General features: G+C 33.4%; 2 protein-coding genes across 3 annotated transcripts in view; both read left to right on the top strand.

Annotated features, from left to right (window-relative positions):
• Window positions 1-14,343, top strand: part of grb2a (growth factor receptor-bound protein 2a) — a 38,463-nt gene extending 24,120 nt beyond the window's left edge. Inside the window, 4 exon segments of the mRNA NM_001007769.1 lie at window positions 6,482-6,579; window positions 11,206-11,328; window positions 11,740-11,908; window positions 13,866-14,343. Coding sequence (NP_001007770.1) covers window positions 6,482-6,579; window positions 11,206-11,328; window positions 11,740-11,908; window positions 13,866-14,051 — 576 coding nt within the window. The 3' untranslated portion in view covers window positions 14,052-14,343.
• A 3,588-nt stretch (window positions 14,344-17,931) lies between these two features.
• Window positions 17,932-24,616, top strand: mif4gda (MIF4G domain containing a). Of its 2 annotated transcripts, none has more exons than XM_087255248.1 (6): window positions 17,932-17,991; window positions 18,244-18,308; window positions 19,103-19,212; window positions 19,367-19,522; window positions 19,618-19,710; window positions 23,850-24,616. In XM_087255248.1, exons 2-6 carry the CDS (start codon window positions 18,245-18,247, stop codon window positions 24,075-24,077), a joined length of 651 nt encoding a protein of 216 aa, XP_087111374.1. In that variant the 5' UTR covers window positions 17,932-17,991; window position 18,244; the 3' UTR covers window positions 24,078-24,616.
• Window positions 24,617-25,004: the final 388 nt, after the last annotated feature.

The raw sequence follows: 25,004 nt of genomic DNA, 5'->3' as shown, positions 1-25,004 counted from the left end.
AACTTTACGGCTTTTTAGAGATTTTAACAGTATTCAGTCAGCATTTGAAATTGATCAAAGCCTTTCATCATAGTTGTCCTAAAACTATTCAACAACATCCATCATTATCTTGACATTTTTATAACAAACCCTTTTTTTTAACCATTTTAAATGTTGGGTACTGTAGTCTTCATTGCATAAATAAATAAATGCAAATTATCTGTATTAATTTATTGGTTTAAATTAATCTGAAATCTTCCACAGTCACAAGTTTAAAAGGGCATCTATGATGCAAAATCAACTTTTGGAAGCTATTTGGACAGAACTGTGTGTAGGTATAATGTGTCCTCTAGAGGTTTGAACCTACACTGGTGTCACAGTTTGGTTATGATTATCATGCCATCGTTCAGTTCAAATCGAAATTACAGTGTATAATTTATGAATGTATTTAGATATTATTTTTAATACAATTTTGTTCTTTAATGTATGCAGTCAGATATGTCCTTTACTTTTAATTTGACCTGCTCAAAAAAACTCTTTATGAATGTATCAAACAAAACTAAAGTGCATGCACAGAACAACATGAGCAAATAATAGAAAAGGCTGTGATTGGCTCTAAGGGCACTTTGACACTGACACTGATATTAAACAGCTGCGGTGATCAGCTGATCCATTATAGATGGCGACACCGTGGAGAAAACCTGCTCTGCAGACATGCTCGTGTCTGGATCCACAAGCAATGTTATTGTTGTAACAGCTGAGAGAGGAGAGAAAACGTTACCTCACGAACACGCCAACAGGTCAAAAGGGCCACCATTGTTCGCATCTGCATCATGGTGCATCGAAGAAACAACTTATCTTGACCTGATGAGATTCCTGATGTTAAAATAGGATCTAAATCCCTGCCATTTGAGGCCCACCACAATGTGATGTAGAAGTGTGGTTTTGCCCACCCACCCAATTGACTGACAGCCGCATATTAACATGCCTCCATATTAACATGCATAATCATATTTACAAGACAGGACTTGCGCAAAGTAACTGGGAATTAAAAGGTCTGTTCAACTCTCTGTGATCAGCTGCACCTCAAGAATGAGTGCTCTGAGTCGTACAAACAGTAAGTTCTGTTCTGGCTTTGATAAAATAATAAATATTTTCTATGGGAGAACCAAAAAAAAGCTGGTAATATTTTCTCCAAAAATTGTGTTCTTGTTAATTTTCATTTAAACTAAAATATGAGTCTCATATGCTCAAGATAGGCATAAGATATTTTATATGTTTTATATTCCAGAATTTCACTATCTTAAAGGCCAGTACACACCAAAAAAAATTTTGGCAATTGAGCTTCATCAGTCACAACTGGTCAGGCTAGTTGGTTTGGTGTGTTCCACACGTTGCCTCTCGTCAGGAAAACATTGCTGCTCAGTGGGCCGATTTAGCGTGTAGAAATCTATAGCGCTTTTACAGCTTAACATAGAAGTTATAGTAAATTGAAATTGTACCAGTCCAGTTTTCACAGTTAAAGTTCAGTTTAGTTCAGTTCAGTGTGTTTCAATTTTCACTGCTGCAAGTCCAAACACTGTAGAGCAAATCCATCGATGCGCAACTCCACAAGTCCCATCGGCCGCCAGGCCATCAGATGAAGAGAACAATCTGAGATGGTTATTCAGCAACGAATCAGAGCAGGGGTGTGACATAGTGAAGTGATGTGGCAAGCAAACAATACACAAAGGAGGCAGCTGTAATTTCATTACATATCTCAAATATTAGCTAATGATGAATCCCTCTGTGAAAAGTGACAATTACTGTGATAATTAGGACTGTGCAATTAATCAAAAACCCGGTATCGATTTTTACTTCTAACGATAATGAAAAACCATTAATCGAGATAAACGATTATTCCTTCACATTGGCTACTACCCCCTTTACAGTTGTACAAATTTGTTGATCTGCAAAGCTCAGTTTCACGTGAAAATTACTAAAAGCATGTACTGTAATGTAATTTTTGCAGCACGGTAGGCGCATCATTCACTGATGAACGTCCAAATCATTCATATTTTTAAAAGCGCAAAAGAGCGCATGCTGTTGTCACACACATCTGGCGCCATCTTAATTTGAGCGCTTTAATGATCAAATACATGCACATTTGTGTATGAGCGCGGTGTTTAGTGATTATTCATATTAACCCTCATTTGTGTAATAAACAAACAAGTTGAGAATCAAAAGACATGTGAAAGAGAAACCATATCAGAGCCGCACTATTCTTAAAGTGACAGCCCGCAATATTCCTGCTGCTGCCTGTTATTATCATTAATCAAACAACAAAAGAAGAAAATCCCTCACTGCTCTTAACTGAAGGACTTTTGTAGCTAGTTTTTTTTTTCTTACAGTGAAGATGCTTAAAGCACAGTTAAAACATAACATATTTACTAACTCGTTTCTAATAACTGATTTCTTTTATCTTTGCTATGATGACTACATTATATTTTACTAGATATTTTTCAAGATACTAGTATTCAGCTTAAAGTGACATTCAAAGGTTTAATTAGTGTAATTAGGCAAGTCATTGTACAACAGTTGTTTCTTCTAAAGACAATCAAATATATATTGCTTAAAGGGGCTAATAATTTTTCTGTTAAACATCATTTGGTAAATATTTATATATTAAAATAATCACAAAAGGGCATATAATTTTGACTTTAACTGATAATCGTTTTAATTAATCATGATTACAATTATCACCAAAATAATCGTGATTTAGATTTTTTTCCATAATTTAGCAGCCCTAGTGATAATATACTAAACACTACTTTGCTTGCGCTTCGCACATCCGCATCAGAAGTTCCAGTTTCCTGTTGTGAACAAGAAAACAGACTACTGCCACCCACAGGTATGGAAAGACACTTCTTCACATGAGGGTACAGAATGCACACTATTGTTTCAGTTGGGTTTTGTCTGTTTGGTGTGTTCATGGGCAGCATTTTGGTCCAGACAGATTCAGACAGAAACGGAGGTGACAACACAGTTGGGATTTTTTTTGGCACTAATTGTTTGCCATTGACTTGGTGTGTCCGAGCCTTAAAGGTTGTCAATTATACAAAATCTTTAAGAGGCACAAAATCTTTTTCAGTTGCCTTTACCTTGTTCTATTGCCAGCTGTGGAATGGCCTACCAAACTCAGCTCCAAAAGATAAGTAAAACTTATTATGATTAACTGGGATTTGTCATAGCACTTTTGTTATTTGTCTTTTGTTGGTCTTATTGGTTTTATTGTTCTTCTAATTCGTATATAACTTTGAATAAAAATCTCTGCTAGTTTTATTTAAATGCAATGTAATGTAAATAAGGAATTGAGCTTAAATTGGTGCTGTCTAGTCTCGAGTCTAGAAGCTCTTTCCAGCTGCTCTCCTTTAGCCCTGAAAACAGCAAATCTGTTAATTATAGATATAAAGCTTATGTAGGCTAGCCTACTAGAAAGGATACACGCCAGACACGAGTTGAAAACTTTGGATTTAGGGGATATTATTAGTCTAATATGATTGGCCTGTATTGTTCACATAATACTATAATTATCAGTGAATTATAAGGTTCTGGTAAATATCACCCTGCCAGTGCACTTCATTTTTCAATTTTGTCTCATGAGAAGCTTTTCTTCCTTTGTTTTTTAAAAGTGTGATGTAGACTACACAAATTAGGTTATGTTAGCCAGATAATGTGATGTGCAGTGTGAGGCCTTCATCATGCTTACTTTTAAACCTTTCTATTCATGAAAGAATCCAGTAAAAAAAGATTAATAACTGTAGACAAAGAAAATAATAAAAAAGTAATAATAAACAAGTTCCTTATTATGCTTTTTTCAATATTATCAAAATAAATGTAAATAATTTGTTTGATCAGCTTTATAGGCTTACTGCATTACACTACCCAGCATAAACTGACAGTGCTTTCATTATCAAAATAATTATTTTAATGCTATCTAATGCCATATTTCAGATACATTTTTTCCTATTTCTATTTTCTGACACTTACTCCCCACTGATGAGAGAGCACACTTCTGAGTGGAATTTCACCATACAGTACAGGGAGCAGAGAAATGTAAATTTGCAACCATGTAGAGAGAGAAATGACTTGCTATCATGTAATAAAGATAAATGGCACAAGACCTTTTTTTTGCTTTATAAAAAACTAATTATAGACCAGTTCAAGGAACCTTAAATGACTTCTGTTGTGATATTGAGCTAAATTAAAATTTAAATAACTTGACTTTTAGTTGGACTTGTCACTTAATTTAAAATGGAAAACTTAAGTATGTGAAAGGTGCGATGTGAACAGACCCAGTGTACAATACTGATCACATATGAAAAATTCCTAGTATGACAACATGTACCATTAACACATACCAAACACTATCTTTTTGAAACTATTATTTTAAGTCTAAAATTCTATTATTTCATATGTTATATCGTGTATATACAGTTGAAGTCAGAATTATTAGCCTCCCTTTGAATTTTTCTCTTTTTAAAATATTTTCATTAAATATTTAATGATGTTTAACAGAGCAAGGACATTTTCAGAGTATGTCTAATAATATTTTTTTACCTTAATGGTTTTATTTTGGCTGGAATATTAATTTTTTTAAAATGATTTTAATGTCAAAATTATTAGGCCTTTTAAGCTATATTTTGTTTTGATAGTCTACAGAACAAACCATCATTAATAACTTGCCTGATTACATTAAGCTGCCTAGTTAACCTCATTAACCTAGTTAAGCCTTTAAATGTCACTTTAAGCTGAATAGAAGTGTCTGGAAAAATAATAATTCTGACTTCAACTTTATATTTGTCCATTCATTTTCCTAATAATATCCTTCTAAATAAACATTTTTGTGTCTTTTGATTTAGAGCTCGTCTTGTGTACATAACAATTTAGATTCGAAATATCCCCATCGTTTAATGGGGGAAATGCTTTAGTGTGTTGATATTTTTTCACTAGCCTAATTAGGTCATGTGTTACACACAGATTCACTGTACTCTTATTTTTGGCACAAATGCACCATCCATATCTAAACTGTTTCTGTATTCTATTATACTTGGAACCTCATGCCATGTTCTTTCTGTTGCTATGCTCTTTCTGCCTAGCAACAGTGCTTGCTGCAGGCACGCAGGCTGCTCTGGCAGTGTGTTTTCCTCTGAATAGGGATTTAGTGGTTGTGAATTGGGGCTGAATGGCATGTTTGATCTACAGATCACATTTTGACGGGTTATTGGCATTTCATTCAGTTATCCATCTCATTTGCTTTTGTAAAGCTTGCTCTGATTCTTTTTAGTTATGTGTTTGTTTTTATTTTTCTTATATTAGTTTTATCCAACGCTGTGAGAGGGTTTTATTGGAAAGATACACAATTGGGGCAGATTTTGCATATGCAAATTCTTCAGTGCTCCCACAAAGCAGGAGTTTTCTGTAAAACTCTGTTTTTTAAGATTAACAGCAAAAATTATGAAAAATAAGTGGATTTTAAGTAAAAAAACAAGCAAAACTAAACTTTAAAAAGTATTTCCTTTTCATCACTACATAGAGAAATTAAATATATATATATATATATATATATATATATATATATATATATATATATATATATATATATATATATATATATATATATATTAAGTATGCTCACTGCTCTATTTTTTTCATTCTTTCTTTTGGGAATTTGACATCTCGGCTTGTTTATAATGTCGATCTATTTTTGTTAAAAGACTGAGAAAAGAGGCGCCATAGCACGGTGGGAGTGAGAGCGGATTAATGGTTGTTTGGAGATAGAAGGGATGGGAGACCATCTTTCACAGTTGCGAGAACCTTCCATGCTATAGGACAGGGTTCCCATTTGTCTTTGACAGATGTGTCATAACATACTTGACAGATACTTATGCAAGACTGAGAGAGCATCTGTGAGCCTAAAGTAATCACATCAAGTGATGCTCTTTCTTATCTGATCCTCTTCATCTGAAAGCACTCCACCTCAGATTGTACACCAGTCAATAAAGGACTCCTCTTTTCATGTAATATCGAATGGCGGTGGTCATTTGCACACAAGGACTCATTGTAGGTATTTTATTGTACTTCAGTTATAAAGGAAACATGGAATCTCAGCCATCGGGTTGATGTTAATGGTCCACATCTTTTTGCGAAATCCATCTGGTTTTAGTTTTGCAGTTGCACAAAACAGGGAGTATGCAATGTATTTCTCATTAGTGCCAGAAAAGTCTTATGTATACAGGATGTTATGTGAGGCTTAAAGCTGAAATGAAGGATATTTCCTGCATGCTATTTATAGAGCAAAGCATTGGGTTTTGAACACCACTGCTAGTGATACAATTGGCTCTTTAGGCACTCTGTGTTCTGAGGGAAATGTCTTCTGTGGGCTGATTGGCGATTTACTGTGTGGTCACTGCAATGACGCCTTGCTGGTCAAGTTTTAAAGTGTCCATTGTTTTGCCTTCAGGTTTTAAATGAAGAATGTGACCAGAATTGGTACAAGGCTGAACTCAACGGAAAAGAAGGATTCATCCCTAAAAATTACATAGAAATGAAGCCACACCCGTAAGTATTTGCTCTTTTAGGCATACAAAGAAATTTACTAGTTGATATTTCCATTCATAGTTACTCCTGTTTTCAATCTTTCAACTCCATAAGATTCATTGCAGAACTTTGTCTATTGATCATTTAATTTTATCACAGTTTTGTTTTATAAGCTTAACATAATTCTGTGCTGCATTTCCAGAATTTAAGCACTGCTAAAAATTAACAACAGAGTCCATGTAGACTGTCAAACATAAATTCAACAGTTTATATAAGTGGGCACATATCTAGCAACAATTTTTAAATATTTAAAACCAGTCAGTTTTAGGCTGTAGTAACACATCACTTTTCATCCCATAGACATAAATTCATGTGAATGCGAATGAGCCAGACTGGACAGGCAAGCTCGTGCTACATGTTGCTGTATATAGTTCAATCTTGGTGAACTCTGCCAATTCGCATCACGTGATTGTGTACGATTAATAGAAGATCAAAACTAGACCTCTGTTCATAAATCTAAAATATGGTGCAATTGTATGGAACAGATGTCATGTTATAGTTAAACACCATTAAGTGATTCACTGAGAAATTCTGCGCTCGCTGCCTGTAACGTTAACTTGCATTATGCTCACTATCCTCGGCCCATTCTTAATTTTGATTTTATAAAATGTCCAAAAAACACTGCGAAAATGGACCTCAATAAATCCCAACCTTTATTACAGCTCATGACCTGACATTTCTTAAAGAGGGAATGACAAAAATCTTACCAGTGTAGGTGTGTGGGAGCTCGAGTGCCCAGCAACCCTCCCTTTTGATCGATGGCTCTCGCTTTTGACAGTGGAGTGTCACTGTTTCATTCGTACTCGTAATCAGGTTTTTTGTGTTGTGGTGAAACTCTACTTTGTGTTTGTAAAGTACACCCATCATAAATTTATCAATCATATATAAACAGACAAAGAAAATGTTGTATCTGTGTCTGTTCTAGTCGCAGATTTTGGAATTGTACCCTCGTAAAATTACGAGTATGTTCGTTTTCCTTTACGATTTTATAATTACAGATGCAAAATTTATTACAGTTATTCCGTATAATTGCTCATTTTTTCCATGCCAATGTACAACTGAATTTTGCATGCTCAAACTTAAGTGTGGTCACAGCTTTAGTGAGAATCTACAATCTGCCATTTAAACTTTGTGTTGAAATAAAGGGATTACAACAGGACAGAAAGTTATTGCTTATTACTTCAAAATAATATGTCTTTGACGTAATGGACCTTTTTATACACCTGACACAATAAGGCACAAGATGTGTTTTGTTGCCATTTTCACTTTAAATAGCAAATCCATTTCCGCCGCTTTGTGGACTTATGGGTGTGCTGGTCTATAAAGGAGGTGTGTTAAGGCGAATTGTTGGCACAGTGCTATTTAAAAAAATTTAAATATACCACACCATTAACCAAGTAAAAGCTGGTCTAAAGTCCAGCGCAGAGTTGGGTTAGTTATGTGCCTATGCAGGTTCAAAAGCTGAATACAGACATGATTTATAGCAATACACAAATATATTTAGATGAAAAAAGGATTTAAAATTATTATTTACTACATGGATATGTAGTACTTCTGAAATGAAGTTATAAAGAATAAAGAAATAAAACACTGAACACAAGCGCTCTCGTGATGTCTTCATTTACTGTTCACTCAGCATGTATATATCAGTGATTACTCAATACAAAATACATTACATCATGAATAACCAAATGGTTTCCTATAGTAAATGTAATGAAACACACAATTATTATTATTAACCAGAAAACTACAACTTGACCCTTTTGATCACTGAAATATGATCACACTAATCACTCAGTGAATCACTTATTTAACATTCTCACTTTGAAATACACACACTTGGCCTTAACACTATATCTGTAAAGTTTAGTAGTATAATACTTAAACATATTCACACTATTAATAATACACATTTACATTAGCACATACTCCTGTGCACTCTTCCTACACACATTACTCAGGTGAAAATAAACATATGAATTAAAGATGCGACAAAGAATACTAAATAACACATTAATATATATATATATATACTACTTATAACATTGCATTTAATATGCTCCACATTACATTAAATGAATATAAACTAAGTGCATCACTTACAGTCCACATTACTAGCAAAGAGGGCAAATCTATACAGATTAATGTACATATAATTTAATAATCACTAATTATTTTAAATAATACACTCAATTAACATTGGTATTTGGCGATCTATTATCTGATAGCGGGCTAACGCGCTAACCACGAGGCTATATGCTAAACATGTGCTCTAACATGCAAACTGATAGCATACATTCATTAATTAACTACTTAACGTAACTTCTTATCATTTTAAACGGTTTATTTTCTCAACGAAAGTGTTCTTTGTGCATTTGTATGTGTGCAAGTACCTGAAATGAAGTTAAAAAGAATAAAGAAATAAAACACTGAACACAAGCGTTCTCGTGATGTCTTCATTTACTGTTCACTCAGCATATATGAAGAGCATCACGGGCGCGCCTGCTACTGGAGCGCGCAGTGACGTCATGACGCAGGTGCGATGACAAAAATATCTCTTTTTTTGAAAAACGCATATAACACTTATTTCTCCTCATTTAAATTGCTAATAAACAAAAATATATTTTAACAATATTATAAAAATAACAATAACGTTTTATGTAAATCTAATAAATGTAATATAGCTTGCATAATATAAATGTATACAATCAGGTTATCACAGATATATTTATAAAAAAAAACACAAAAAAAAACACTACCTCCATGCTTTCTTTATGTCTGGGGGCTGTCATGCTTTGTGTCAGCCTTTTTTAATTTAATACATTTAAATTATTTAAAATTATTAATAAATAATTTTTTTGTTTTTTTGGCTGAGCACCCAGTTAAGAGTGATATGCGTTTTTTTTTACAGTTTTTCATTTTTGTTATAATGTTATTATTAGCATATTATTTATCATATGCATAATTATATTTGTTTTAATAAAAACAAGTTTAGATTTGTCTATCGGTCGGGTTTTGAAGACATACAGTATGCATTACGATATGGGGCATAAGAACAGAATTTGTGTTTGGATATAATATTTTTTGACCACACATTGTTATTATTATTAATTAAAAAATAGTTTTGAAAGAAATCTTTGTGCTTAAAAATTGAAATTAAATATGTAGGCAAATAGATGTCTTCAGTCGAGTGCGTACAACATCGTTTCCCTACGTCACGAAAGTAAAGGAGTAAAGTAAACAGTAAAAGTAAGGTAAATAGAAAGTAGAGAGGCCAAATTTGTCCTCGCGCAGATGGTCTGTAAAACTTTTTTTTCTCGCTAGTGGTCCGTTCAGTGCCAGGGTGTGACACAATTGACCCTTAAAGGGAATGGCAGATAAGACTATTTTGTATCTTCTCAAAACATACCTGTAACTCATTAAGAGAATAAGCCCGACCCTGTTAGATCATGCGTCGTGGCACAAACATGGTATTTTTTCTTCCTTAAAATAGGAAAAGTGAATTCTGACATGCCTTTAATGCTTTTGCACCATGCACTTTAGACTTTGCGCCTAGATTGTTAAAATAGAGCCCATAATCTTCATGACATTAGCCCCCAGTTTTACAGACAAGGCTTAAGGGTAGTCCTAGATTAAATTGTTATTTGAGATGTCTTGATTGAAAATACATTAAGCACAAACACACACACACAAATTATTGTTAAGCATCTTGAGACAGAACAACGACACTACAGCTACAGTATTTTCACAGGGCACTGGAATTTTTCAAAGCTTTTTAAGGCATTTTATAGGCTGCTTAAATACCTTAATGTAACTAAGGTCAGTTTCTGGATTAAGGAAACCAGGTCTAATTAAATAGGAAATAATATTTAACGATATTATAATAACTATTTTGACTATGAAAATAAAAGAGTCAAGCTCAAAAAACAAATGACATTATGTAAAATAAATTGAGTGTATACTAAAAAGACTCAGTGGACAGAGTCAAAAAAGAGACTTAATCAACATTTATATGTAGAGCTTAGGAATTATTGTTAGCAGAGCTAAACTTGATTGACAGGATTGGTTTGTTCTTTTTATGTTTGAGTTACTGCAAGAACCAATGAGCTTTGTTCTACCTCAACCAAAGAGCATCAACATTTTTCATCCTTATTTTAAATGTAAAAATGTTTAAATGTTATAGAAATAAATCTAACAATTAATGGAAGTCTTATGAGTTTGGAGCAAATGGTGAGCAAATCCCTACAATTTATTATTTAGACAAAGAAAGATGCTCGTCGTTTCCCTTACGTCAGTAATGTTGTATGTAATGATAATAACTGTATAATATATTTGAAAAAAGGTTAAATCAGTGTTAAATTGGATGTTATATAATAGGTTCAGTTTGTTCACATATACTGCATCCGTAAGGAATAATTTAAAGGTTAGAGCTCTTTTCTTTCACTACAGATATTTTTCATTTAGTAAAGGTGAGATTTCTCAGTCTCACAGCTGCTTTGCAGAATGCCTCAAAATGTTGTTTTATGGGATGCCAGTATGCTTTAAAGTATTTTAACCACTGCTTTTGAATTTGTTCTGAACACACAGCTGGTTTTATGGGAAGATTCCCCGTGCAAAGGCAGAAGAAATGCTAAATAAACAGAGGCACGATGGAGCTTTTCTTATAAGGGAGAGTGAAAGTGCACCTGGAGACTTCTCGCTCTCTGTTAAGTACGTATTTTTCATTGTAATCTATTCATTACTATGCTATGCTATTCCCTTTTTCTGTACTAAATAACATTGTGTACATGTATATATGATTGTTTCCAAGTTATTATTACTAGGACTTCCGAACAAAGGCAAACACTTTTGAAATGTTTATGCAGAAATTGAAAATGTTCTTGAAAATAGCGACTTGCCAATGAATAATTGATGTAATGCAGCAAAAAATATGGCCGCTGTCAGCATTTTATTTGTGTGTTGTTGCAATTTTTTTGTGTGTGCTTTGTAAACTAGGCCACCACAGTCTGAATCACTCAGACAGACTGTTCAGATTGTTTCACTACAATTGCAAAATCTAAGAGCTATAAATGCATCCGCCTATGATGCAACTCTCTAAACACTGTTTTCCCTTTCCTGTAGATTTGGAAATGATGTCCAGCACTTCAAAGTTTTACGAGACGGAGCTGGAAAATATTTCTTGTGGGTGGTCAAATTTAACTCATTAAACTCTTTAGTGGATTATCATCGCTCCACTTCTGTGTCCAGGAATCAGCCTATTTTCCTCAGGGACATTGAACAAGTACCACAGGTAAGACTGAATCAGTGCTGCCTGTAAACATCCAAAAATACTGTATTACACATACTTTAGTGTTTCATTGTTAAGTTTTTACATCACAAAATGTGTATTTCTTCCCCACATTCTCAACTGTGACCAAAAAAAAAACATAATTTTATAATTATTTTTTCGGGGTTTTTAACTTCATTGGATAGGAAAGTAGAGATAATTTACAGGAAAGCATGGGGAGCAGAGAGAGGGGAAGGATCGACATTGGACCACAAGTCGAAATCAAACTTGGGTTGCCGTAAGCACTGGAGTCCATGTGTCAACGCCCTAACCACTACACCACTTGCGCCGACAAAAAAAAAAATTACTTTTTAATTTATTTATTTTTTATTATGATGTCTATTGAATTGAAGTCAACTGTACTAAAAGTTTTAAGGATTAACATTTGAACTGTAGCAACATTTCTTAAGATTTTTTTTAAACGTGCATTTGTTAATATCAGTTTACACCATGTGAATTAGCATGAACAACTATTATATTTTTTTGAGTAAACTTAATTAACAATAACACTTCAATAACTACATTATTAATTACAAAAATGCAATTGGTCACTTTTAGTTCATGTTATATAATACATAATATTGTAAAGCATTTAATACATTTTATTAGTTTTGGTAAAAAATCTATATTCTGCTACTGTATACTTTGACTGTTTATTAAAAATATTAGCAAATTTTACTCGCTGCTTGTCCTAATATTTTTTAAACCTTTGTTAAACCAGAAAGTGTTAATAATATTAAAAGCTCATTCACAACAGAGCCCAGAACTAGCAGCCATACAGTAGGACATAATTTTAAAACACTACTTTATATTAGAACATGATTGAAATATATTCTCAACAAGCCACCTTTAACGCTATCTTGAGGATGCCATTAAACGCATTAATAGACACAAATTGTTCTAGTTTAAGATTACTTTGCAATTTATGGAGAAGGCAATTTTGTTAAAACTTGTATTTTGTAAGGTGCTAAAAAGGAAAGACTTGGTAGAATGTATTTCTAAAATAAAACCTTACGTTGAGCTTACTGATTAAATTTGCAATATTTACAGTAAATAACAGTTTTTTTTTATTAGTCCAAATGCTGTGTACTCTTTACTCCACTGAAATTTTCTGTCTCAGTTTATTTCTGCTACAAAATAAGTGACATTGCCGTTTAAAGGATATTGAAGGTACTAACAGCTAATGAAGGCTTTAAGTGGATTAATAGCCAATTGCTGAACTGCACTATACATGAGGTAAATTAAGGCACTACTTTTTTATTTATTTTTTTATTTTTTTAAAGCAGCACATTGTGAAATATTGACACTGGCATTGAACAAAAATGAATCAACACTGAAAATTCAATTCAATTCAATATATATATATAAAGAATTGCCATATTTTATCCATAATTTACTGAAAAGACAAAATAGTCGTTTATAGTTACTATATACTATATTCTTACTATAGTAGCTAGTAGCTTATAGTTACTAGTTCTATTAAACTGCAACCCCTGGGGTAATTACATTATATTAAAGACACATCAATAGCGTTAGATGCAGCAGATAGTTTTTATAATACCAGGTTAAACTTTCTGACACATTTACAGCACTGACATACATTAAAAAATTCATTTAAAAATTCAACAAAAAATAAACTTGAGTCTATTGGTCAAGGTTTCTGTATTTATAACCACCTCAGAGGATATTGGGGGTCGTGAGTCACTGGCATTGTTATTTTAGGGGTCGTGGGCTGAAAAGTTTGGGAACACCTGTTTTAGGGCATAGACTTGCATTCTAACATGCACAGAGCCAGTTCAGAGAGTAATTAAAGGAGTGGGAGAAATGCAAAATACAACTTAAACAAATATTATGCAAATCAGTTTGAAGTGACAACTTCATCATTTTTATAATTCTCAACATTTCCTCCTCTGTTTTACAGAATTCAACATATGTTCAAGCTTTGTTTGACTTCGACCCTCAAGAGGATGGAGAGTTGGGTTTCAGGCGTGGAGATTTTATCCAGGTCCTGGACAACTCTGATCCTAATTGGTGGAAGGGGGCTTGTCACGGACAAACCGGAATGTTTCCTCGCAATTATGTCACACCTGTCAATCAAAACATGTAACTTGCAGAGAAAATGTTGGCCTGCATAAAGCACCTGTGGACTTCCAGCTGGGTTGCCACGGAAACAGAAATGTCGGAGTGATGGGATGAAAAGGCTCAATTGGTGATCCGGATGACGATTGGCCGGAAAAAGAGAGACTGTGCTGTTTGGTGTGGTTGACATTTAAAGAAGCACTACTGGCTGTGTGAGAAGATGCTCAAGACTGATATTTTACTCATGTTTATCACATCAGCTTTGCTTTTGATGGAGCTTTATTTTATATGACATCAGTTGTGCTAAAAAAAAAAAAAAAGTGTTTTATGTAAAGGAATGTCTTGTGCCACACAGCGGCTGATAACACACATCAGACCACTGTAACTTTAATTGCACCAGGGTTCTTTTTTTAAAAGACTGCATACTATGTAACATCTTTAGTCATGTTTGTGGTGTTGCTGGTATTTGGTGTGGGATGACATAAGCTCATTTCATGCCATCCTCTTGTTAAGTCGTGATGTATGGAATACTGTTTCCAGTCCAAAACACTACTCATTTGAATTGAGAAAATGGCTGTTTATGACCACTTTATGGTCTTATCACACAAGTCAATCTCTTACCAAATCATGGTGTACACTTCAGTCTGTGGACTTGCTGCATTACAAGTACCAATATTATAAACATATTTTTTCAAATTTAATCACATTCTGTCCATCTGATATTGGGCATATTGTTATCAGAATTGTTGATAGTAGTGCTCTGTAAATGTTTATTAGTAGCATTTGTTGAGCCTCCCTGTATAGTCTGATAGAGCACTTGGACCTGGAATCTGTGACGTCAGACTTAAAAAGCTGATAGCAAAACAAATATGAAGTCAACTTTTTCTCTTAAAGCAACAGTTTACCAAGAAATTAAAATTCTGTCACTCATGTTGTTCCTTTTTATATAAAGTGTATTATTACAAAAGAATAAATTACTTGATTGATTCATTCATTAAACTATTAATAATAATGAATTAAAAATGCATTGAAAATATTTAAATTTTTGTTCCACAGAGGAAAGCCTTTCTGAGCGTAATGGTGCCAAATTATCTGTAGCAGATCAATGATCAAATGCAACCAATTTGGATCATTTCACAACGACCTTTAAAATGCCACTGGATGTATTTCCTTTATTAAGCAAATTCCTTTAGAGCATGAATACTTTTTTTCTGTAAATTACACGGAATAAAAATATTTCCAGCAAAACCTTCCAATGCACTTGTACAGATTTCTTAAAAAAAAAAAAAAAAAAAAAAACAACATCAAATGTTTGATGTATATATTTAGTAGTGAATTAAAAATCTAGATCTTGTGCCATCTAGAATGATGCCATAACTGTGTTGACAAAGGGCTAAACTTGCACAGATTGATTACTCAATAGTATGCATTTTGTCTGAATGTGAATAAAGTTTGTTGCCACAATTTACAGGGGGCCTTTAGAAGCAGCATATGATGTCATTTGAAGTTGATTTGTTTTCATTTTTGTTTTATTTTTGAGTTTGTTTATGAACTAATGTGGTCCTGGGTTATTAAAAGAAAACAAATCAAATATCTTCTAATTTGTGTTCCACTTTTAATGCAGATTTTCAGTTGAAAGCTGTAATGTGCAACTTCTTAGATCTTTTTAGCCCTTTAGTTGCTTTCTTCCCAGGAAGGTAATTTGTTTTCATGGGAGCAACTTTGTGTGTGGTAATTTTCAATGTGCAATCAGATTTTTCTTTTATTGTTAACTTAGAAATGAGATGTGTGTCTTTTTGGAAGAATAGTTTGTTTATTTTGAGTCATTCCATCTGCTGCAGTAAACCTCAAGAATAGAAATAATGCATAAGGTATCAGTTTACTGAATAAGGCCGTTTATAATTATGAGCACATCTGCAATGTAGACTGAATGCATTTCATAACATTTACCTTTCTCTGTGTGTGTTTTATTATCGCTATTATTTGTCTTTAGTTATTGTCATGTATGATGTGTACACAATGTCAATCGGAGAATTCTGGAGTCTTTGAATATTAGAAGTCCACTTTGTTTAAAAAAATAAAATGGTTTCAGCCTGTTTTGTTTGGCTGATCTATGGGTTCTGTTAAAGTCTGCATCAACCAGAAGTTGTAACTGTTTTTTTTTTTTCATATTCTGTTGCAGTTCCTAGAAAAAGAGGTATATCAAATTTAAAAGTGGATGTGACTTATCTTGTTGATTGAATGTTGCAAAGTAGGAATTTCATTCAAAAAGATTTCATTTAAAAAGAGTTATTACAACCAACAGACACCTCCTCCTCACCATTTCTGTTGGTTGTCATAGTTAGTTAGTTGGAGGGGTGTGGTTAAGAAAGTTAACAGGCCCGTAGACAGAGGGGGTTCTAAGAACCCATCCCAGTACTGTCGAAGGTCCAGTATTTGTCCCATACATTAGCTCATTTGTCCTATTTTGACTGTTATGCCATCATAAATTATCAAAATATCCCACTGAAAAAGGCTTTATAAAGACCTAAAGTAAGACCTGCAAGTAAAGTCAACTTTCACTGTATTGTTGTTGAATATTTTAGAAGTAACTTTTATTCCAAATCTTGGATCTTGTTCTTGAAAGAAAAAATGACCAATAAAATGTTGTGTAGCCCATTGAAGTATTGAAGTTACTTATAATACAAATTAGGCTATTGTTGCTATCTATGAATTATCAAATGTACTTTTTATAAGACAGGCTACAAAAATCATGAATCATGCTCTATGTTATTATCATTATTATTAATTATTTATTATTCAAATGCCCACATTCTGACAGGGAAAAGTTTTTTGGGCAGTTTGTTATCTGCCTAATAAATGACAATAGGCCACAGTTTTTGTTTTAAAACTTTAATAGATTCCTATTTTTACCCCCTCGTGATATATGATGTAATGAATTGTAACAGTAGTCTATTTTTCACATTTCTTTATTTTAAATCTTTAGAAAATATTTTTAGTACGTCAAAAAGTGTGACCATCTGTCAAACTAAAATTTCACTTAGAAGCAGTATTTAAACCTCATAATTAAATAGAAAATTAGTTTAATAACTAAAAAAAAGTTTACTTTTTGAGGAAAAAAAATAAATCACACCATTAACCAGGCTGGCTATGGGCTTGGTTAACCAATCCCAATGCATCAGACAGACATATGCATATGCGGACAGTGCATTTTCAGATATCAATTTTAGATAACAAGGTCAAACTTTTTTTTTTTTTTTTTTAATGGCATGCACAGAAGAATTGTTCACCACAAAACTAGCAATCTGTTTATAATGTAGCATTACATGCTACATTATAACAAAGTCAACATGGTTTTGATTCCATGCATACTTTAATTACCCAAAAATAAAAATGTAGCCTACTTGTTATTTACTCTCCTTTAAGTGGTTTTAAACAATAGTGAGTTTCTTTGTTTCTTTTTACTGTTTAACACAAAAGATGATATTTGAAGAAATCTGAAAACCTGTGACAATTAACATTCAGGACAAACAAATACCATTTTCAAAATGTTTTCTTTTTTGTTCAACAGAAAAGAGAGACTCAGCAAGTTTGGAACACGAGAAGGGAAAGAAAATAATGACTATTTACTTTTTTGGATGAACTATACCTTTCAGGCCAACAACAAACTACATGTTTGCGGTTTACATTGTAATTTGTCGCCCCCCAGTGACCAGTTGGTAAATTATTATTTTCTGTAACTGCACACAGAAGACAAGCAGATATTGCAAATCATAATAATAATAAACGGGCACGCACGCTCATTTTAAGAGCATAATGATGAGACACTAAGTGTCATATTTGCTGCATGTCAGTGTTGAAACCAGGTCGAAATTTGAATTCTGAGGTATGCTCCCATGCGCATGCGCGCAGCTCACAGCATCAGGAAACGAATCAACAAACGCCAGGATTCCGCGTGGATCTCTTAAGTAAGATCGATGAAACAAAATTGCAATTTCGTGATCTTTTTTTAACTAACGTTAAAAGAAGTTCGTAGTGAAGTTATCATTTGTGCAAAGTTGCAAACCGTCAAACATTTCAGCACAGCGATTTCAAAGAGGAGATGTAGGTGATAGCGTTCTGTGTTATTGTCATGTTACTTAATCTAAATTATCAATTTAATTAATTTGTTTATTGTTTGTCTGTGTTTTCGTCTCTACGTTATTGTTTATTCCGAACAGCATGGATTCAGCATGGACTGCTCTTGATATGGAAACTCAGACTATGCTTAAAACAGCGATTAAAGGTATGCGAACTTTATCATGTCTTTCTCTGATGGTCTTTAAAAAAAGCTTTTGCAAGATTTTTAAACAACATACCTCAATTTTTACGTTAAATCTTCAAATGGCAATTCACTCAGAAATGAAAATTCCATTCCTTCAATTTGTGTTAGGCTGTTCATTCATTCATTCGTTCAATTTCTTTTCGGCTTTGTCCTTTTATTAAATTGAGGTCGCCACAACGGAATGTACCGCCAACTTATCCTGCAAATGCTTTATGCAGCATATGCCCTGCAACCCATCACTGGGAAACATCCATACACTCTCATTCACACACACCGTGGACAATTTTAGCTTACCTAATTTACCTTTACCACATGTCTTTGGACTTGTTTGGGAAACCAGAGCATCCGGTGGAAACCCACGCGAACATGGGGAGAATATGCAAACTCCACACATAAATGCCAGTTGATCCAGCCAGGGCTTGAACCAGTGACCTTCTTGCTGAGAGGCGATTATGCTACCCACTGCGCCACCGTGCTGCCCCTATACATTATTATTATTAAAACTATTTTATATTATTATATTATATTATTATTGTTATTATTTATATTATTATTATTTTATTGCGCTTCAAAAAAACATTAAATGGCATGATTGAAAAAACAATGGTAGCCAAGACTAGAACAAAGAAATCCTTGAAGGTTTGGAACCATTTTATGGTGATCAAAAGTTTGTACACATTTGGCTGTCCTGTCTTTCTAAGAAATGCATAACAAAGAAATAATAAATTATTGTATTTTACACCCCTTCCTCACAGATCCCAAGACAGTAGATTTGGAGAAGCTGTCTAATGCTGTCGTAGAACATTCTTTGAAAGACCTGTCATTCTGTAAAGATGCTGGCCGCATGTGTTATGCTGTTGTTCAGGTATATTTTTATGATGTTGTTAACTTGTGCTCTTTAATCTAGTCAAAGCAAAACAAAAACTTTTTTCATGACACAGCACTTTGCTTGTTATCTGAAAAAACACACATTAAAATAAACTTGTGTTCATTAACTTCCTTGTATTTATATTTAATAGGCAGAGGCTCAGAAAACTGCATCCAGTGTGTTCAGGCGAAATCTGTTGAACCGTTTACAGCAGGAGTTCATTGCAAGAGAAGAGACAAGAAAACGCTCAATGCAGGAGTGGGTGTGTGTGGTCACATTTATCTGCAGCATTTTTGATTATATCAAGGTAAAATCTTACTAGTTTACCATTTCTTAATTGTATTGGGTGCTTGTTGTTTGTTTTTTTTTATTCACCTGGCTTGTTTGTTGATTTAATTTTAGGTGAACAATTCTCCCATTGCAGCCCTTGTGGATCCAGTGTATGACTGCCTCTTTAGATTGGCTCAGCCTGATTCTTTGATGAATGAGGAAGAGGTAAGGGTATATTCAGACAAGCATTTGAAAGTTTGACTTTGGGAAGGAATGTGAAATTATCCTATGAAGCAATTTTTTTTTTACAACCCCAAATCAGAAAAAATGGGACAGGATTGAAATGGCTAATAAAAAAGAAAGTAGTGATTTCCAAATTTACTTGGAATTTTATTGCAGACAACACAACACACAATATTTAATGTTTTGCCTGGTCAACTTAATTTCATTTGTCAATATATATCCTTTCCTTTCATTCAGACAAACAACACATTCAAACAATGGGAACTAGAGCAGTTATTAATGAAGAAATAAGTAATAATATAGTAATCAGGTAAATTGGGTCAATAATAATGTAATTTGAAACCGGTGATGTCAACAGGAGATTGTAATTGTGGTTTGGTACAAAAGCAGCATCCATGCAAACAATTTGCTAACAAATATGTGAGAAAAAAATACTTAAATGTGTAAAATTAATGTTCCTGAAAGAATGATAGGAAGACATGTGGATATTTCACATTTAACAGTGCATAACATAATTAAAAGATTCAAGGAATCTGGAGGAATTTTAGTGCGTAAAGCACAAGGGTGCCACATTCTTCACACATTACAAAGTCTTAGCTGCAGGAGAAAAGGATACAAGTATTTGACTGGCCTGTCTGCAGTCCTGATCTGAATTTCACCTGAAACACTTGGTGTCATCAGTCCCTAAATGTTTTTAAGTGTTAAATGTGAAAAGGAATGACAACATTACAAAGTGGTAAATGTGTTACTGTTCCAACATTTTTTGAAATGTGTTGCAAGAACCAACATTGGAATGCGTGTTTATTTAAAAAATCATGAGAAGCACACTAATGTGCTGCTGTATTGTCTGCAATGAAACACAAGACAAAGTAAATTTAGAAATCAGTTCTTTTTTACTTGCATTTTCCATACTGTCCCAACTTTTTCGGATATATGGTTGTAATATGTTGAACTGGAACCTTAACTTCATTTAAATTAAAGTGTGAGCTCAATCAGAAATTATGAAAATTATGTTATTGATTACTTGCCCTTATGTTGTTACAAACCCTTAAGACCTTTGCCCTCATGTTGTTGCAAATTTTTAGACCTTTTTTGTTGTTGATATTTTAGTTGAAATCTGACTCTCATTCTTCATAAACAGCATAGGTCCCAACTTGTTTAAAGTACAGAAAAATGCTAGAGAACATATTTAAAGCAAACTATATGCAAAACAGAACTTTGGTGATTAAATATTGCAATATTTTGAAATTACAAAAATACTTTTGTGCACACATGAAACAAAAATAGCTTTTACCCAAGAGTTTTTTCTTTTCAGTATCAGTATATTGTGCTCTGATCTACACCCCTTATGCCTGCTTTGAAACAAAGCACAGACGCATCCGGGGTAATTTGTCAGAGGCCCGACACTGAGGGGAAGAAAATGTTGAATAAAGTCATTATTTTTATTTTATATGCACAGAAAAAGGATTTTTATAGATTGATAATATTCCGATTGAACCACTGGGGTCTGTTCTTCGTACCTCACTTAAAGGATCTAAGATGATTTGACAGATCCTGGATCTTTTAATCTCGATAACTGATCTCTCGCTAATTTGGTTCTTCAAACAAGTTCGCGAATCAGATTAGAATGTCTGGATAACTGATCTGAGATCGCTGCGTGTGTTGTGTAGGACAGATCTATCGATCCTCGAAATCATGATCAGCAATGCAACGGTTGGCTGACGGCACAGCAGCGTAATGACATCATCCGATTAATATTCAATTCTCCATGTGAGCAAAATTACATCAAATCAGCAGTAAACCGTTTGTTAAATATGACACGCAATAACTTTCCACATTTGTTGTGAGCGGCAGGCTTTACACTTTCATGTGTCAGTATTAATCATGTATTTCAATGCATATCAATGTATTTAGTTCTGCATTTACAAAAGATTTTCTTTATTATAGTAGTCATTTTTTTAATCAATATAAAGAATAACGGGATTTTTACAAAAGCATTTTGATATTGGTAAAGGCGTCTGCAACTTTTGTAAAGCATAATCACTGGCATATTAACTGTCAAAACATGTTTATGACTGCATTTATGTATTATTTCTTTTTTTAAAGTCACATATTCTGTATTATTATTATTATCATACACAAATTGTACTAAAGCAATCTAAAAAGTTCTTATCAATAAGTTTTCTCTTTGCACCACCAGGTGGCAGTCTTTGTACTTTCATTACGGGGGTGCAGATTGCATAAGTTTTATTAATATATAACTTTATTCATTTTATTAATAACTTTATATATATATATATATATATATATATATATATATATATATATATATATATATATATATATATGTATATATATATATATATATAGTTAAAAATATTTACTATTTTCCCAAGGGTATATAACTACTACTGTAAGAAAATATCAGAATTCGGTACATGCTTTCTATATTATCTTTGCCTGAACTGAGCCGATCTAATTCTGTTTATATAAATTGAACCTGCTTCCGATCAGGTTTAAGCTAGCATAACTGTTGCTATGACAACAACTCTCGGATCAGCTTTGAAGAACGAAACGATCCTGGATCGTGTCAAATCATCAATATCCAAATCCAGCTAACTGAGTAATCCACATACAAAGAACGGACCCCTGGAGGCCTATGGTCTGTTTTGAGGTACTTTAAATGAGTCTGGAACCTTACTGTGTATAGCTATGTTTCTATCCATAGATGTGAATTAAATTTATGTGCATAACTGAAATATCGCATGCAAATAAAGCACTGTTTCAATCCAAGTAGTCAAACAGAACAAAATCATCACTTTCTGATTATTTGGCACCAAATATCAAAAGTAAAAATGGAATTTGCTGCGTTAGGAGAAGCTGTGTGAAATTTTTCTGTTTAATTAATGACTTGCGCCTCAGAAGGCAATGAACGCATGGTGGCGTTTGGTGGCATCAGATGCAGAGTGCCAACGCTCTTTACAATTTTGGAGGTAATCATATAATAACACTAATACTGACGTTTTAGAATGACCAGCATTTCAGATGTTTTACAGTGTGCTCAGCCTGCTGGTTTGTCCATTCACACACATTTTTACCATTAAATGATCTTATATAAAAGAATAACTTTTTTAATGAGCATACGGAAATTTGTTCGATAAAAGTGTTTCTACTGTAGTTTATGCTCATCTTTTTCTTATCGAATAAAAAGTTTGTTACTCAGTAATGCGCATATGTTTTTATGCACATTTTTAAAACTGATGCCCATCATGCCGCAGGAAATGTACCTTATGTAAAACGAGAGCGCACTTACGTATGTTCATTTGTTTTCTGAACAAATGCCTCTGGGGCTTGGCGCCAAGATGAGGTTGAGCATTAATAACTATTTTTATTTTTGGATGTTGTTAAATGATTGACAGATTATGGACTACAGGTTGTAAGAAAATAAGAGGACAAATTGTGTTTGATATTCTTTTATATCACAATTAAAACAGTCTGTGAAAAACTTAAGCAGATTTTGATGTGCCTATTCCAGCTGACATTTAAGAAAAATAGACTTGTTGGCATTTGTCTGTGCATTGACCTAAACATGCATATCATCACTCATCTAGGCTCATACAGCACACGCAGAAATCCACAGATGTTTGAGCCCATTATTCAATCTACTTATTTACTTGTATTAATCTGTATATTTATTCAGTTTTATATTAATTTCAGTGATATATTTTTCAATAAGGTGGAGATGATTTTCAGATAAATGCAATTTGTAAAATCATATTTTACATCTTTCAGTCAATGTATCTTATGAGAGACCCATTGTAACTTTTTCAAAACAAGTGGTTCTTATTAGATTTTAGTTGCATGTTTTGTGTTTTTTCATTTATTTTTTTGTTATGTGTTATATTTTCAGTTCTCAAAGTCATGCTGCAAAGTCAGCAGATTCGGTCGTTATTTTAAATGTAGTGTATCAGGATTGTGTTTATACTACAGTACTTGCATTTTACAGGATATTCCTTAGTTGCTGGTGGTGTTATGGCCTATTTTATAATTTAAATATAAAATAATATATGGTTTATAATTGAATATAGTTCATACTTTGACATTAAATTATTTTCTACCAGGTGGACTGCCTGGTTGTACAGCTACATCGTGTCGGCGAACAGCTGGAGCAAACAAATTCCGAGCGCATGAATCAGCTGTTTTACTTGCTGCGAGATGGTTTTCTCCTTCAGGAAGACCTCAGCTCAATGACAAGACTCTTGCTCTTAGAGATCCTGGAGTTCAGGGCCAGTGGCTGGACTCTCAGTGAGACCGCTCACAAGTATTACTACAGTGAAGTAGCTGACTGAGGAGAGAATGTGCTTTCTTGTTAAAGTTTTAAAATGTTCAGTGTTCTCAGAATGTCTGAAGAGTACTTCATGGGATCCCATGTAGGGGTACTGTAACAGTACGGCAGAGCTCGTTCATGCATATGCATGTGTTGTGTTCAGCGTTTCAGTTTAGCTCAGAATGTTTAGGTCTTTTGAGGACAATGTGTTGAGTCTGCACTGGATGAAGTTTTGATGCAATAAGAAAAGCAATCACTACCAGCCGTAAAACTGTCACCAGCAGTATTCTTGATTTGTGGATTACTTTTTTTAATTGTCAAATTGTTCTTAGTGGTTTGACACCGTGTACGTTTTGTATGTACACATTCAACATTTTATAGCACAGGATTACTGCAACCTCAATAGGAGCTTCTCTGGTCTTAATCTGGGTTAATACTTTGTTTCTTAATTTATACAATTTTTATATTGTTCAAGTTGCTGTGTGAGACAATATGGTTAAAAACATGTTCATGTAAGTTGTGCAAAGTTATTTTGAATAAAAAACAAATTCGAAAATGAAACATTTTCATTGTGTTTATAAGCTTGTGTGCCTTTTTATTTAATATAGTAATCTATCTCAAAAGTTGTTCTAATAGCAGTTTCAGAAATGATATGTTTGATAATATTATTCAATTGATTGGAAAGAAATAAATGGGTTTGAAAGACATTTTGATCTTGAGTAAACCATTAATTTAAAATGAATGAACAGAAACATTTATATGAGTAAAGTGATGATTGTTTCGTTGTTATAAACCAGCCTCATTTCCCCTTTATTATATGGTTAAAAAAATAACAGGTTATTACATAGGAAAACATCTGCTTGGGGCAACATTTATAAATAGTATACGAATATTTCACATATGGAAAAAAAATATATAATACAATACAATGTTCTAATATACTTAATAT

This window comes from Danio rerio, chromosome 6 (genome assembly GCF_052040795.2).
Source record: "Danio rerio strain M-AB ecotype USA chromosome 6, GRCz13ab, whole genome shotgun sequence".
In the NCBI taxonomy this organism is placed as follows: domain Eukaryota; kingdom Metazoa; phylum Chordata; class Actinopteri; order Cypriniformes; family Danionidae; genus Danio; species Danio rerio.
Note: the sequence above shows the minus strand (reverse complement) of the source record. Positions and strands in the feature narration are given on the sequence as shown.